Source organism: Manacus vitellinus, unplaced genomic scaffold, assembly GCF_001715985.3.
Source record: "Manacus vitellinus isolate BGI_N305 unplaced genomic scaffold, ASM171598v3 scaffold_80_pilon, whole genome shotgun sequence".
NCBI classification, from domain to species: Eukaryota; Metazoa; Chordata; class Aves; order Passeriformes; family Pipridae; genus Manacus; species Manacus vitellinus.
This window is the reverse complement of record NW_021940818.1, coordinates 884590-898312: the sequence shown is the minus strand read 5'-3', so window position 1 is coordinate 898312 and position 13723 is coordinate 884590. Positions and strand designations below refer to the sequence as shown.

At 41.2% G+C, this 13723-nt stretch overlaps 1 protein-coding gene across 5 annotated transcripts in view; it reads right to left on the bottom strand.

Annotated features, from left to right (window-relative positions):
- Positions 1-13723, bottom strand: part of ANK3 (ankyrin 3) — a 205327-nt gene that overhangs the window by 23625 nt on the left and 167979 nt on the right. For 4 of the 5 annotated variants that reach the window (XM_018085402.2, XM_018085401.2, XM_018085400.2 and 1 more), the window contains exons 38-41: positions 4218-11903; positions 3506-3580; positions 2544-2675; positions 1409-1552 (exon numbers count right to left, since the gene is read on the bottom strand). In XM_018085402.2, coding sequence (XP_017940891.1) covers positions 1409-1552; positions 2544-2675; positions 3506-3580; positions 4218-11903 — 8037 coding nt within the window. The remainder of the gene's footprint in view (positions 1-1408; positions 1553-2543; positions 2676-3505; positions 3581-4217; positions 11904-13723) is intronic. The other variant, XM_018085405.1, reaches the window with a different exon arrangement.

The following is a 13723-nucleotide window of genomic DNA, read 5'->3' as shown; positions in this document are numbered from 1 at the left end:
GCTTGGTAGTACATTAATTTATCCTATGCAATTACTAAGCATATTTTTTCCCTTGTTCTTTATTCTTTTCATTTTTCCTTGGAGAATTCTCACTGCTATTTATCTAGACAGGAAGCCAAAGAATACACATATTTCCAGGTAACTTGTCAAGCATGCAATACCAAGTACATTAAAAATATACATGGGCAAGCCTCAAAGGACAACTGTTGCAGGAGAAAAACTTGGTCTTGTCAACTGACACTGAGGCTGATGGGAACAAGTTTACTCAGCCACACACTTGTGGGACCCCACACTTACTCTTCTGAGATATTAATGGGTCACCTAATGTCTCCATAAACAACTTGGATGCAGGACTTGAAGGTGTACTAAGTAAATCTGCCAATGACACTTAATCGGGAAGAGCTGCTGACTCCCTCGAAGGCAGGGAAGCCCTGCAGAGAGACCTCAACAAATTAAGAGGGCTGAGCAATCACCAACCATGTGAAGTTCAACAAAGGAAATGCCGGATTCTGCACTTGGGATGGGGCGACCCTGGATGTACAGACAGACTGGGGAATGAGATGGTGGAAAGCAGTGCCAGGAAAGGGCCCTGGGGGTCCTGGTTGATGGCAAGCTGAATATGAGTCAGCAGTGCCCTGGCAGCCAGAAGGGCCAACCCTGTCCTAGGGGGCATCAGGCAAAGCCTTGTCAGCCGGTCAAGGGAGGGGACTGTCCTGCTCTGCTCTGCGCTGGGGTGGCCTCACCTGGAATACTGGGGCAGTTTTGGGCACTGCCATACAAAAGACATTAAGCTACTAGAGATCATCCAAAGGAAGGCCACGAGGATGGTGAAGAGCCTAGAGGGGAAGCTAAGCCAGGAGTGACTCAGGTCCCTCGGTTTGTTCAGCCTGGAGGAGACTGAGGGGAGACCTCGTTGCAGTTTACAACTTTCTGATGACAAGAAGAGGAGGGGCAGACACTGATCTCTTCTCTCTGGTGACCAGTGACACAACCCAAGAAAATACCATGAAGCTGTGACAGGGGAGGTTTAGGCTGAATATCAGAAAAAGGTTTTTCACCCAGAGTGTGGCCAGGCACTGCAACAGGGAAGTGGTCACAGCACCAAACCTGCCAGAGTTCAAGAAACATTTGGATGATACTCTCAGGCACATGATGGGATTCTTAGGGCTGCCTTGTGCAGGGCCAAAAGCTGGACTCAGTGATCCTCGTGGGTCCCTTCCAGCTCAGGATACTCTATGACTCTATGATACCATACCATAAGCATGCTTTAGGAGAGGAAAACCCCTTTACACACTTGAAACAACTGTTTCTGTAGAACTTATAATTTTTCTTTAAAGTTACGGTTATACAACATTACTGTATTATTGGACATGTCACTGAACTAAATACGACTATGGAATTCAATTACCATCAATGGGATCATGAAAAACGTTATTTTCGTCTGCAAAACTTCTGGTGCCTGAAATATTTCCATAATCAAATATTGGTCCTTCCAACAGGGTCACGATATCTATTCGATTAATTTTTGTCAATACAGAAGTTAAGGCATCAGCTGAAAAAAAAATAAAACATGTTAGAAAAAAGTTCAGCATTGCAGAACTGTGTAATCATTTTTCTCAGTTACATTCAGATTGCATTACTTACAAATTGCTGGTATGTCCCAAAGTCTTTGGTTCTAGCAAAGCCCATCATTTGTCTAAGCAGTCATTCAGCTGCCTACTTATTCAAGATATACATCTATTAAGAGTCTACAGTGTGTCCAAGTATAATTATATTACAACACAAAAGACACAAAGAATAAGGTCAGAGAGTTCTTAAGGAATGTATTTACTTACTACCGAAACAAAATATCCTTTTACTGGAGCATAAAGGGAGTGTAAAAATCCTTTTACCATTCTGAGGAACAACAGAATGGCAGTCATGTAGGTAATAATGCGTGTAAGGCTACTCATGCAGTACATCATGAAAAATCATTTACAATAATCTTTTCGTGAGAACACAGTAATACTGGAAATTACCTTTACAGTGAAAGAGATCAAAGTAGACTCAATTTGTTCGTAGGAGTATGTGGATCAGAAATGATAATGAACACCACTGACAAAAATCAAACCCTCTCTTTCAGTTTGAGGAATTCAAGTGAACTGAACAGATAAACCCAAAAGTATCAGCACAGACTCAGTGTCTCCACCACTCCTTACAGGAGGAGGTTGAAGTCTTTTCCTATGACCTACAATACTGTGAGACTACCTAACTTTCCCAGGCAGTCTATTTCCATGTTTCACATTCTTTGCTATTGGAAATATTTTCTTTACTGGAATTTAAGTTCATCACTTGTCCCATCAATTATGGATGTGGAGAACAAATTATTTCTTTCTGTGTACATAGTGAAAAAATATTACATATTTCTGACTTCCGGTAAAAATATAACAAAAAGCTTTTTTTCATGGGTGGTTTGTGAAGGACATTCACAATGTTTTCTTCAAGCTGGTAACAGATGAAAGGGCTATAACTTATAAACAACAAAGTTAACTACTTGAACTTACTTGTAGCATTCTTCCCATCTCTGGTAACCCATTTTTTTAATAACATGAAGCTTTGAGCAATAAGAGAATTTGGGTTTTCTACTCGGATTTGATTTATTTCATCCACAGAAAAATTCAGTTCTCTTGCCAGTTCTATAAAGACAAAAAAAAGCAAGCAAGAAAAGGAAACAAACACAAAAACACCAAACAATGCACAAATCCCTCAGTCATCCTGTCAGGCTTATAAATACTGTCTTTTCTTGATCACACAGATATTAACAAAACTACCTGATGCAAACTTTACGGATAACAATGAACATGGCACTATATACACGCACTTTAATTTTCTAAGACAGACATAAGTTTGAATTTGAATCATCCATGTGAGCTATTTACACTCCGTAAGCCACTTGAACACAGTGGAAAAAACCCTCCTTGGCGGCTGTCTCATCACTGCTAATTTATGAACTCTGGGGTTTTTTGGTGACTGTTACTCCTCTAGGAGCTTGCTGTGCAGCTCAGCACTGGTGAGAGCTGCCTGCTGCAGCTTTAAGCCCATGAAGGGCCAGCTCTGCCCGACAACACACAGAGGTACACACAGTCAGGATGAAAGCATCAACTTGCTGGGGCACTGCAAGGGTCCCTGCAACCAGGGCTTTGGGGAAACTGCTGCCCAGTTTCAGCAGCTACTCCAGAGGCAGCCCTGAGCCTGAGCAGGAAGAGCCTCTCAGTTCCTCGGCGGAACGTCTTGAGAGAAAAGACATCTAGCTATTTTCCCTGTGAGCCCCTCTTTGCTTTATTGTGAGACCAAGGAATGATTTCCCATGAGGTATCTTTGCCCAGCAACGCATCGCACATTTTGGGAAGCTGGCCTCACTGTGAATACGGGAGAGCCTGACGCAGTCTTGCTGCATCCTTGGTAAAAGACAACCTGAAAATGCAATAGCAAAGACTAATTTTAATATTAAAGTAGAAAAGCTTACCTGTCCAGCTAAGTCCTAGGTGATCAGCTACAATTGCCATCCTTATATCTGTCCGTTCACATGGACTCTGTGGACCTGTGATTTACAATTTCTCAATTAAAAAGGTTTTGCACAGAAAACCACAATACCGGATAATAGTTTATTATAAATAATAGCTTTAGTTTAACTAAGTTGACGGTGCTTATATTGTTTACTAGAATGGTTGTGTGACCTAATAACCTACAAAACAAAATTTTTTCACAGCTTTTAGATTTTCACCTGTGTAAAGCCAAATGTACAACTACATGATGTCGTGTAATGAAACCAAACATGCTGACAAATCTAGCTGTTAGACTGTAGACAAGTTGTTCAATTAATGGTGAAAACCACCAAGGCCAGATTATCATCTATTTTCTCTACTTTGACAACAAATTTGCTGTCATGAAAGACATCTTTCAATTTCTGAGTTACATCAATTTTTGAGTTACATGAATGTCTTTGGCATGCTTCACTAGCTTTCTACAGTACAGAATTTGTTTGAAGGAAGAAAAAAGAGAATAAGACAGCACATACAGATGACAATGACAGAATGAAAACTACAGTTAAGTCACTCCACAGGCAATCACAACAGTTCATGCACTAAGATCAACAAGTTGAAAGTTTTACAAACTAGGCTTGATCTCCACGAGGTGAGCCATGAGAGCTCCAGAAACCTGACTGCCTTCATTCTCACCAGTCCTCTTACTCCTCCTCCTCTCACTGTCGGCCTTTTCAATCTTTGATTTTATAGATGCTGCCTCTGTTCTCATGTCTCTAGCAGACTTCGGTGTAATGGAAGGCTGGTAAACTTGAGTAGCTTCTGATAAGGATGTGTTCCTTGATGTACTGTCTTCTTCATCATCAGAGACCTCTGACTGCATCTTTTTCTCTTCATCAGATAGACGATCCACAAGCTTTAATGTCTCACCACTAATTCCCTTAAAATATTCAATAGAATGTTTACATACCTCCCTAAGCTGATTTTTCTTTACTTTAACTGTTGTCACGGTGACGGAGGTAGATCTTACCTTTACTGGTAATTTAGAAGGAAGTTGTTTTGTTTTTTCTTTCTCTACCTGCTCTTGTTTTGGCAGGGCCGGAGTTCTTTTAGCTAGATTACTCCTATGTGTATTTTTTACAGGAATCCTAGACCTTGCTTCTAGACAGGGAGAAGAATTATTTTGTTTTGCTTTGTCAGGCTTACTAGCCCCTCTCACTTTACTCCCTGTATTGCTTTGGAGATTATTTTGTGAAAAGGCTTGTTTTACTGAGCTGGCCTTTACGGGAAGCTTTGATTTTCCTCTAGCCCCTACCAACTCTGTTGACTTTTGCTGCTCTCCATGTGGTTTTTGCTTATCTCTTACTCTGTGTCCTTGTGTTGTCCCTGTACCTTTTCCTGAAGTGCTTTTTGCTTGATTAGCTTTCTGGAGGGAACATTTTGGTTCCAAATGTTCTTTTAGCACTACATTACACGTAATATCATCTGTAGGGACAGCAGATGAATCCAAATTGTTGTTGTTATTAAAATTATCTTTGGGAAAATCAGTGTTTTCTGATTGCCTACAGCTTGTTTGGCTAGAAGCTGAACTCGCAATCACTGCTACAGTTTCATTTTCTAATCCCTGACCACTTGGCATCACAGCTTCTATCTTATCTGCCACTTCGCCAGGGCCATCTTTCTTCAGAGTCATGGTGGAAGCAGAAATTCCCATTTTAATTGGTGTGCGCAATTTGGGATCAACTTTGGAAGCGTTTACTGCTGCCGATGATTTCTCCAGTGAGTTACTACCAAGTGTTTGTTCCATGCAATCTCCACTGGCCTGGATGCCGGGCTTATGTTCAACTGCTGTTGTTTCTACCGGTCTCTCTACGTTTGTCTCTACAGTGCTGTCCCCTGCCTGTGGCTGTGTGATGGCAGTGACTGTACTTTTATCCCCTTCCCCCTTGTCCCCTGACTTCCCTTCAGAAGTATGCTCACCAATCTGAAAAAATTGGAGTCTTTCTTCAACAAAATCCCTCTTGCTCATGTCAATTGCACCACTGCGAGTCATCTCAAACATCTTCCCCTCATGAAATGGGAAGGGGTTGGGCTCGCTAGTTGGCGTACTCTCATCTGTTGGAGTTCTGGCTGGAGTTGTGTCAGGTGTTGTTGCTTGAGATCTGTCTTCCACTGCCAGACCAAATGGCTTAGCCTCATCATCCCTTGATTTAGTCTCAAACACTTCATCGTCACCTCGGTTATTGGACCACGGATCAAAATCTAGACTCTTAGTGGCCACAGTTTTGAAAGGTGTTGCAAATTCTTCATCTACTTTGTAACTGAAATATGAATCAGGAAATACAGTCCTGTCAGGGTGTCTGCCTTCCAAAGAGAAAAACTGTGCCCCTGACTTCTTATCGCTCTTATCTCCGGCTTTTTCAGAAGCTGGACCCTTTGAAGGTGTCTTGTCTTCTTCAGGGCCTACCTTGCCTTCCTCCTCAATGACTTCAAGCTTACTCTGGCTAAAGGAGCGATCAGTCTGCTTTAGAATGCCTTCTGTAGTCCATACGTCCTTTTTGGTTTCAACTGCCGGACCTGCAAGTTTAGAATCACTCTCAGTTAAACCATCATCTTCATCTTGCAAATCATAACCGTCAAGAGAGTCAATCTCTGTCGCATCGGTATCATGGGAGAATTCTGCAGTGGTTGCTATGGAACACTCTGTGACAGACTGGTCATTGTTACTCCCATTTTGCACTACATCATTCTGGGGTGAATCAATGTCAAACTCATTAGGTTTCCCAGAAGTGGGATGTCCTAACTCTTTCTGTTTCTCAATCTTTTCAGGGGCTCTGGGTTTTGAGGTTTCTTTCTGGTCATCTTCCAGTTCCTTCAGTTTGAACGTATACTTTTTAAGCGGAACAGGTTGATAGAGAGATTCGTCATCACTGGAGTCACTGACATCTGCTCCCGGTGGCACAGGAGACGGCGGCTGTACTCTTATGACAGGTTCAGCCAGTTGGCATTTGTCATGTTCATCTTGCAAGTTCACTTCGGTCATCTCCATTTCACTCTCAGTGGAACAATGGGACTTCTTTTCTGGCTCGCCTTGGTCTGCATCCAGTGGTGGAGGAGGAGGGAATTCAATATAGGCAACTCTGTTACCTTTGGGTCTTTTGTTAGAGTCCTTATTTATAAGATTAGGCAATGCTTTGTCAATCTGTGGCTCCTCAACCTCTGCCTGTTTCACAGATGTTGACTTAGCCTCTGCTTCCTCCTCTGACTCCTCAGACACCTCAGGTATAGGGCTGGGTTTGCCTGGGATATAAGCTATTAGTGAGTCAGGTGTTTTAGATGTAAACTCGTAACTCACTTCCTCTGAACTCGGTGTTTCTGGTGTTAAAGGGCTTTTACCAGAGCTGTCTATAAAGGACACTTGTTCTAGCGTGTCATCTTCTGGACTACCTTGTGGAGAAGGAGGTTGTTTTTGCTGTCTAGCTGTGTAAAATGTCCCCCTTGTCTCCTGTACTGTCTTACTCTCCTGACTGACAATTTTTTTAATATTTCCTTGTTGCACCTCTTTCTCATATTGCTTTCCTACTTGAACAAAACTGACATAAACAGGTAAGGTCTTAATTTCTTTTACTCCCTCAGTGCTCACTAGCGGTGCAACTTTATCCAAGTAATCACTGTCACCGGGCTCAACTATGTCACTTGAAGGAAACTCCTTTCCTGGGCTACATTCTAAAGAATCTGGTGATTTGCTAGGGGATAGTTCTGTTTCCTCAGCAGGAGGACTTAGGCCTATTGAGCTCTGCTGCTTAGTAACTTTTCTGATTTCTGAATGCTTTATTTTTTCATCTTCCACATAATCAATCTGTCTTTCAACCTTCTCCTTAATCACAGCTGATTGGGATACTTTAGCTGAAAGTTCATAGACACCATCAAGCATGGCTCTCTTCTCCTCAACAATTCTGACTGGAATATGGGACACAGCAATTTCTTCTTTCCTTTTGGATATTTTATCAGCCACTTCACCATTACGTTCCCCCTCCCTGACAACAAATTCTCTGTATAAAACCCTTTTTGAGGGAGATTTTACAGTCAGTTCCTTTACTTCTTCTGAATGAATTCCGTTTGTGGCCAGTTTGTGCTCTGTCACAGTGATAAATTCACTTTCTTTGTCAGTTTTAGATTCAGCGTGATCAACGTGGTTTTCTTTTACTGTATCTGGAACCAGCACATGCGAAAGTTTTTCTTTCTGTGTCTTATGGTTAGGAGTTCCAGGACTTTCCCATGTCCTATAGATTTTTTTGTCCCAGTGTCCCTTCGTTGATGAGTCTGAGCCATACGCCAGCTCTTTTGCCTGCGGTTCTGGAAGGCATTCTGGCACGCCTTTCCTCGTCTCAGTTCTTTGTTTTTGTGTGTCTGAAGCACGAGAGTCTTCAGTAGCTTTCCCTTTACCTGGAACAAGGTCTTCCTGTATTTTCACCTCTTTCTGCAAAGCAGTCCTCCCATCAACGACCTCTACTTGCTTTGCATGTTTCTCTCTGGAATAAGACTGATACACTGGTAACTTACTTTCTTGCAATTTCTTTACTGGAATTTTGGACTGACCATCCAGCTTTTTTTCTTCTTGAGTTATATCCTTACTCCTTGGACTTATACCTTGTTCAAATTTAAGCCTAATGGAACTGAGCTTTGATTGCTTCAGCTGAAATCCAGCCTCAGGTACTCCAGTCTGCTGAGCACTTCCTTTGTGTTCCATAGTTCGTTTAGAGTCCTCTGTGTGTTGCACAAATATCCTTTTTTCAGGACTGCTGGGCAAACTGGATGCTTTTCTTTCATCCACCTTGGGGAAGCATTTCCCATTGTGTGCATACTGCTTCACCTTACTCCATTCATCCCTGGACGATGGCAGTTCAGAGAGCGGAACTTTCTCGGGGCTGCTGCTGGCAGAGCTCTGGCTAGAATGTATTTCCTTGCCATTTTTTTTATGCTGCTTTTTCTCTGGAGACTGTAGCTCATCATTCAACTTCTCTGTTTTATCCCGAAAAAACTGTGATACTTCAGTGAGTTTTTCTTCTGCCTCTTTAACAGTCCTGTCCACCCTGTCTTCATATATCAACTTTTCTCTACCTCTGTCTAATCTGTCCTCAGTAAAGCGCATCCACATCGCATGTTTTGGACTACTAACATCTCCAGTGTAGTGTAACACTGTCACTTTATCATAATGATCATCTTTAGACATTTTACCTACACCATTTTCAGACACATCCTTATAGATTTTGGAGAGAATCTCTTTTTTGGGGGCAGTAGCTACTTTTTCTCTGCATCGTTTATCAGTCCCCTGTAACTCTGCACTAAGGGGTAGAGCATGGTCAGTAACTGACTCCTCAGTATCAGAATGAGACACATCTAGCTTTTCTGAAAGAAGCATTTTCTCAGCAAACCTGTAAGACTCCCCTCTTAGTTCTGACAACTCATCATCATGGTATTCTATTGAGTGCTGACTCAAAAGCTTCAGTGTTTTGTAAGAGTCATCAGACATGAGTTGAGCAGAACTAGGGCGACTGTCTTCTTCCTGGGACACGGGAGTGTTAACTCTAGAGGATTCCAGATAAGAAGGAAGTGACTCTTCGGCCGTGAGCTCCTCTTCTTCTTGCTGACCTTGTTCATCTGAACAAGGGAAAGCATCATGTTTTTCCAACTCTTTTAAGTTAATATCTCCCCGAGGTAAGTCTTTCTGATATACATACATTTCTTTCTCTGGATGCTTTTTTGTTTCTCTAATAATGACTTCAGTAGGTTCAGCCTGATTACCTTGTTCAATATGGACCTCTATTATTCGCTCCAGTTTGGGTTTCATTTTGCTGTCCTTCTCTGCATGTTGTGGTGAAGTTTCAGCAGACTTGCTAACATCGGACGTTACTGATGATTTATGTTCAAACAGCCCTGCCAGTTCTTTGGAAGGGTCACGTCCAGACTGAAAGGCTTTCATTATGTCATGAACAGACATCGTTTCCTCAATTCTTTCAGATGTACTTTCTGTGCAAGGAGGTTTATGATAGACCATCCTGGTTGTCGTAGTGATATGAGTTTCTTCTTTTACTCGGACACCTTTACTAAGGACACACTTATGGTCATCTTCTTCACTGCCGCTGGCTTTCATTTGAAAAGCTTTAACCTTCTCTTTAATAGACCCAGAAGGTTTTTGCTCCAGCTCCATAAACGTAGGGGTAGGTTTTGAGGCCGGCAGCTCCTCTGCCTTATGCTCTGCAATTTCTTCAGAGGATGGTTCGTAGCTGCGGATAACATGAACTACTTCAGTTCTTGTTTCTGTAATGACGGGAGGGATGGGTACATCATGGAAAAGTGGTTTTGGCCCTGTGCTTTCAGCACTTTGTGGGGCAGAAGGTGTCTTTTCACTCCTTGTTTCAAAGCCACTGTCAGACAAGGGACTTTTATCTTGATCGTGTTGAGAAAAGTCATCTGGAGACTCTAAAATAGTGTCTGTTCCAAAAAAGGAGTCTGCAATCTTGCACAACTCCTTTTCCGATGTTGAAGGCCTCATGGAGGCTGGAGGCATTTTAAGTTTATGTTCCTGCAAAGCGATAGCTGGTTTTAAAATGCGCTTTTGTCGCTCTTCACCTTCTTTTTTCCCCTCTTCAAACTTGTACTTTATGTTTGTTAATGAACTGCTACCGATATCATTTGCTAAGTAATCAATAACTTTTGACAAGCTATAATCCTTTTCCGACATGGTTTTAGTTTTAATTTGGACCTTCTCTGGAACATATACAGGAGGGCTTGTCAAAGCTTGCTGTCTCGCTTCATCAATCTCCTCTGTACTGAACTCTACCCAGTCATCCTCAGACAGGTGTCCTTGATCACTTTTGGATACTTTAGCCGACCCTTTACTTTCTAAACACACATCTTTTTTCAGAATCTCACTAACTTTTACTAAGTCCTCTTTTACTTTCTCAACAATTTTAAAGGGCTCTTCATCATCAATTCTACCCTCTTTTGGTATGTCAGGTTGGAACGGTTTCTCCTCTGCGACATCTGTCTGCAATATTGCAGTCATTCTTATCAGATCCTCTTTCATTTCAGCAACATCTTTCAGTATCTCCTGACTGGAGGATAAAGAAGAAGGTGTGGACAATTTGAGAGCAGAGGGTGCTAAAAACAAGGATGATTTTATTGGAGATGAAGTTCGATTAAAGGTAGGCTGTGTGCGTGCCTCTGTAGTCAATGTTTTAATAGGTGACAGTAACGCAGCAGCTGATTTTGTAAGTGAAGACGACTCTGGGAGCTTCTTTAATGCTGGTTCAGACAAAACATTGACTACAGAATATACTGGCACTGTTATTGTTGATGAAGTTACTGATGAGGTAGTTGCAGATATTGACCCAAGGGCTGTGTACAAAGCACCTGCAGGAGCAGTTCTCATTGACTGGAAAGCTGATGGTGCTGAAGATACAAATGACCTGAGTGGAGAAAATGACATTGTTGTAGCTGTTGAAAACACTCTCTCAGCCGTGTCAGCAACTGCGTTAGCAGCACAACTTGCAGAATGTGCAGCTGCAGCAATCTTGTCTTGAAAAACAGCTGCAGCTTTGGATCCATTTATTAAGTTGGCAGAAGATGGGTATTTCAGAGGTGACACAGACCCATTAAGCAATGGGACGTCTGTGTGCCCAGCTACATGTTTTGCTGGCGACGAGAGAGACGAGGCCATCATGACTTTAGTGGATGAAACAGCATCAACTGCTGACTTAGCAGGTGACACCACTGACTTTAGAGGGGACGATAAAAGTGAAGATGCTGATGTGATGACCGATTTAAGTGGCAAACTCGAAGAGTACATGTTAATGTTGGATTTGGGGGATGCTGGAGGCGTCATGGTTATGGATGATCTCTCCAAGAGAGATCCTGCTGTAGTCACTGGAGATGTCCGAGAGGGGAATGTGGTAGTGGATGCCAGCCCTTTTAGACTAGTAGCTTCTGTGACTGCGGGAGCTCTGACGAAAGAGCCTGAAGTGACCTGGATATTGTATGGAGGTTGCGATACCACAGTTTTTATTGGCGAAGAGATTGTCCGAAATGATCTAATCGGAGATGCTACATCACTAACGGATTTAACTGAAGATGTGGTAGAAGCTCCTAACGTGGATTTGATTGGAGAAGTAGAAGAAACAGACCATATTGATTTTAATGGGGAAGCTGTAGGAGTGTTAGAGGAAGAGCTTGATAAGGATGTAAAGCCTGATTTGGTTTGCCCAGGCACTGTAATTGGAGCTGTTGTCCATGACTGATATGGCCGTGTTGAAAAGAATGGCTTGTATGAGTAAGTAGCAGGCAGGGATCTTGTCGCTCCTGCACTCCGTTCAACTGTTTCTTAAATTGTTAAATTAAAATCAAACATAAAAATCAACAAAAATGATTAAAAAACAGAGAGACCAGAGAAGAAAATTGGTCAGTAAACGTTGTAATATTACAAAAAGCAAGTACAATTGTTTGCATGAGTCGGGATGAAGGGGGCAAAAGAAGATTTTAAAAAGGAAAGAAAAAAATTAGGAACGAGCCATATGCTGATAACTGGCCCAAACCAAAAAGCAACATGAAATGAAAGACAGAAAGCACATAGCAACTAAATCTGCAAACAATGAATAACAGAAAACACAACAAAGGAATCCATAAGGTAAAAATAAAGCCACATCAAAATTTCTTCTCTTACTTCCTATTGACTTTCTGATGTGCTACTTCTGAAATATTCATATCAGCTCTATTTTGCCTGTTTAGGTATGTCTCTGCTTTGTGCAACTCTTAGAATTATCCTTTTAAGAATTTCTATTGTTGCTCTATTCAGATTTGAACCTATACAAAAATATAAACTTGTGCAAAGTGACATTATATAGCTAAAATCTTTTTTTAAACCACTCAGAACTATTTCATGCAGAACCCAAAATTCCTTTAAGTGACAGGCAATTGATGTGCAAACTGTGAAGCAACTGGAATAAATTCAAATCTATATCTTCCATGCACAATTCGGATATGCTTCACACTCACAAAGCCAATAAGAGCAAGAGCTTTTCTGAGTCAATACTAAAAAAAAAAAAAAAAAAAAAAGAAAAGAAAAGAGAAAGGAACATATGCATTTGTTTCTCATGCGATATTCCTTTTGTTTGGTAAAAACTAAAGTAAAACTTCACATGAAATGATTTTAAGAAGCATGTCATACATGAAATATGGAAAATATGATATATGATAAACGTGAGCAGGCAAAGCAACTGAATCAGTTTTTATTCATGCACAAATGTCATATCAAAACGAGCACACAGATTAATACATTTTGTATGGTGTATTAAGCACGAATATGTAAACCTTACAAAACCATTTCACAAGAGGTCATTAAAAGAAGAGTACACTTTTTCTACAAGATATAGTGTCGTGGTACCTTTTGAGGAGATTTCTTGTATCAGCTCAAAGTCAGACCTGTTTAACTTTACAGTTCTCAAAAGGTAATGTCAGAAAAGCAGTCAAATAAAAATATATTATGAAATAAATTCCTGGCAAGGACAAACCTGTTAAATGTTATCATCCCCCAGAACTCTCAGTTTATTCATAGGCATTTTGAACAGAATCATCATCAACCACATTTTGCATCACAGGAGGCACTCATGCCAGACAGTATTTCTGGGAATCCCATTACACATACATATCCTCTGATCCAGCAATAACATTCAGAGTTGACATTGAAAGCAACTTTGAGGACCTTTATTTTTTTTCTTGAAAGCTGGAATTAGAAATGGAACTAAAATACTGAAAGAATTTGTTCAACATACCTTTCTCTGAAGTTATACTAATAATTTGTCAAACCTGCTTGATCTGTCTTATAGACAGACAGGAACTTACAGCGAAAGAAACTCAACAAGGCTAATACTAAATCGTTAAAGCACACACACTCTTATAAAATAGTGAATATTCAGTGCACCACAGGTCCATATCCTGCAAAGAGAAATGTGCTGGTGCTACAGAAGCCAATCAAAGCCCAGAAGGTACTGTGGATGGCTGGTGATATTGCAGTATTAGAACGTTAAGGTTGAAGAGAGCTTGAGTACTAGACCTGACTGGCACAGCCTAAGTCAAGAAACATTCACTTTTCCTTGCTAAGTTAGTTTTAAGTACAAATATACTTCTTTCCACTCCCTCCCCCA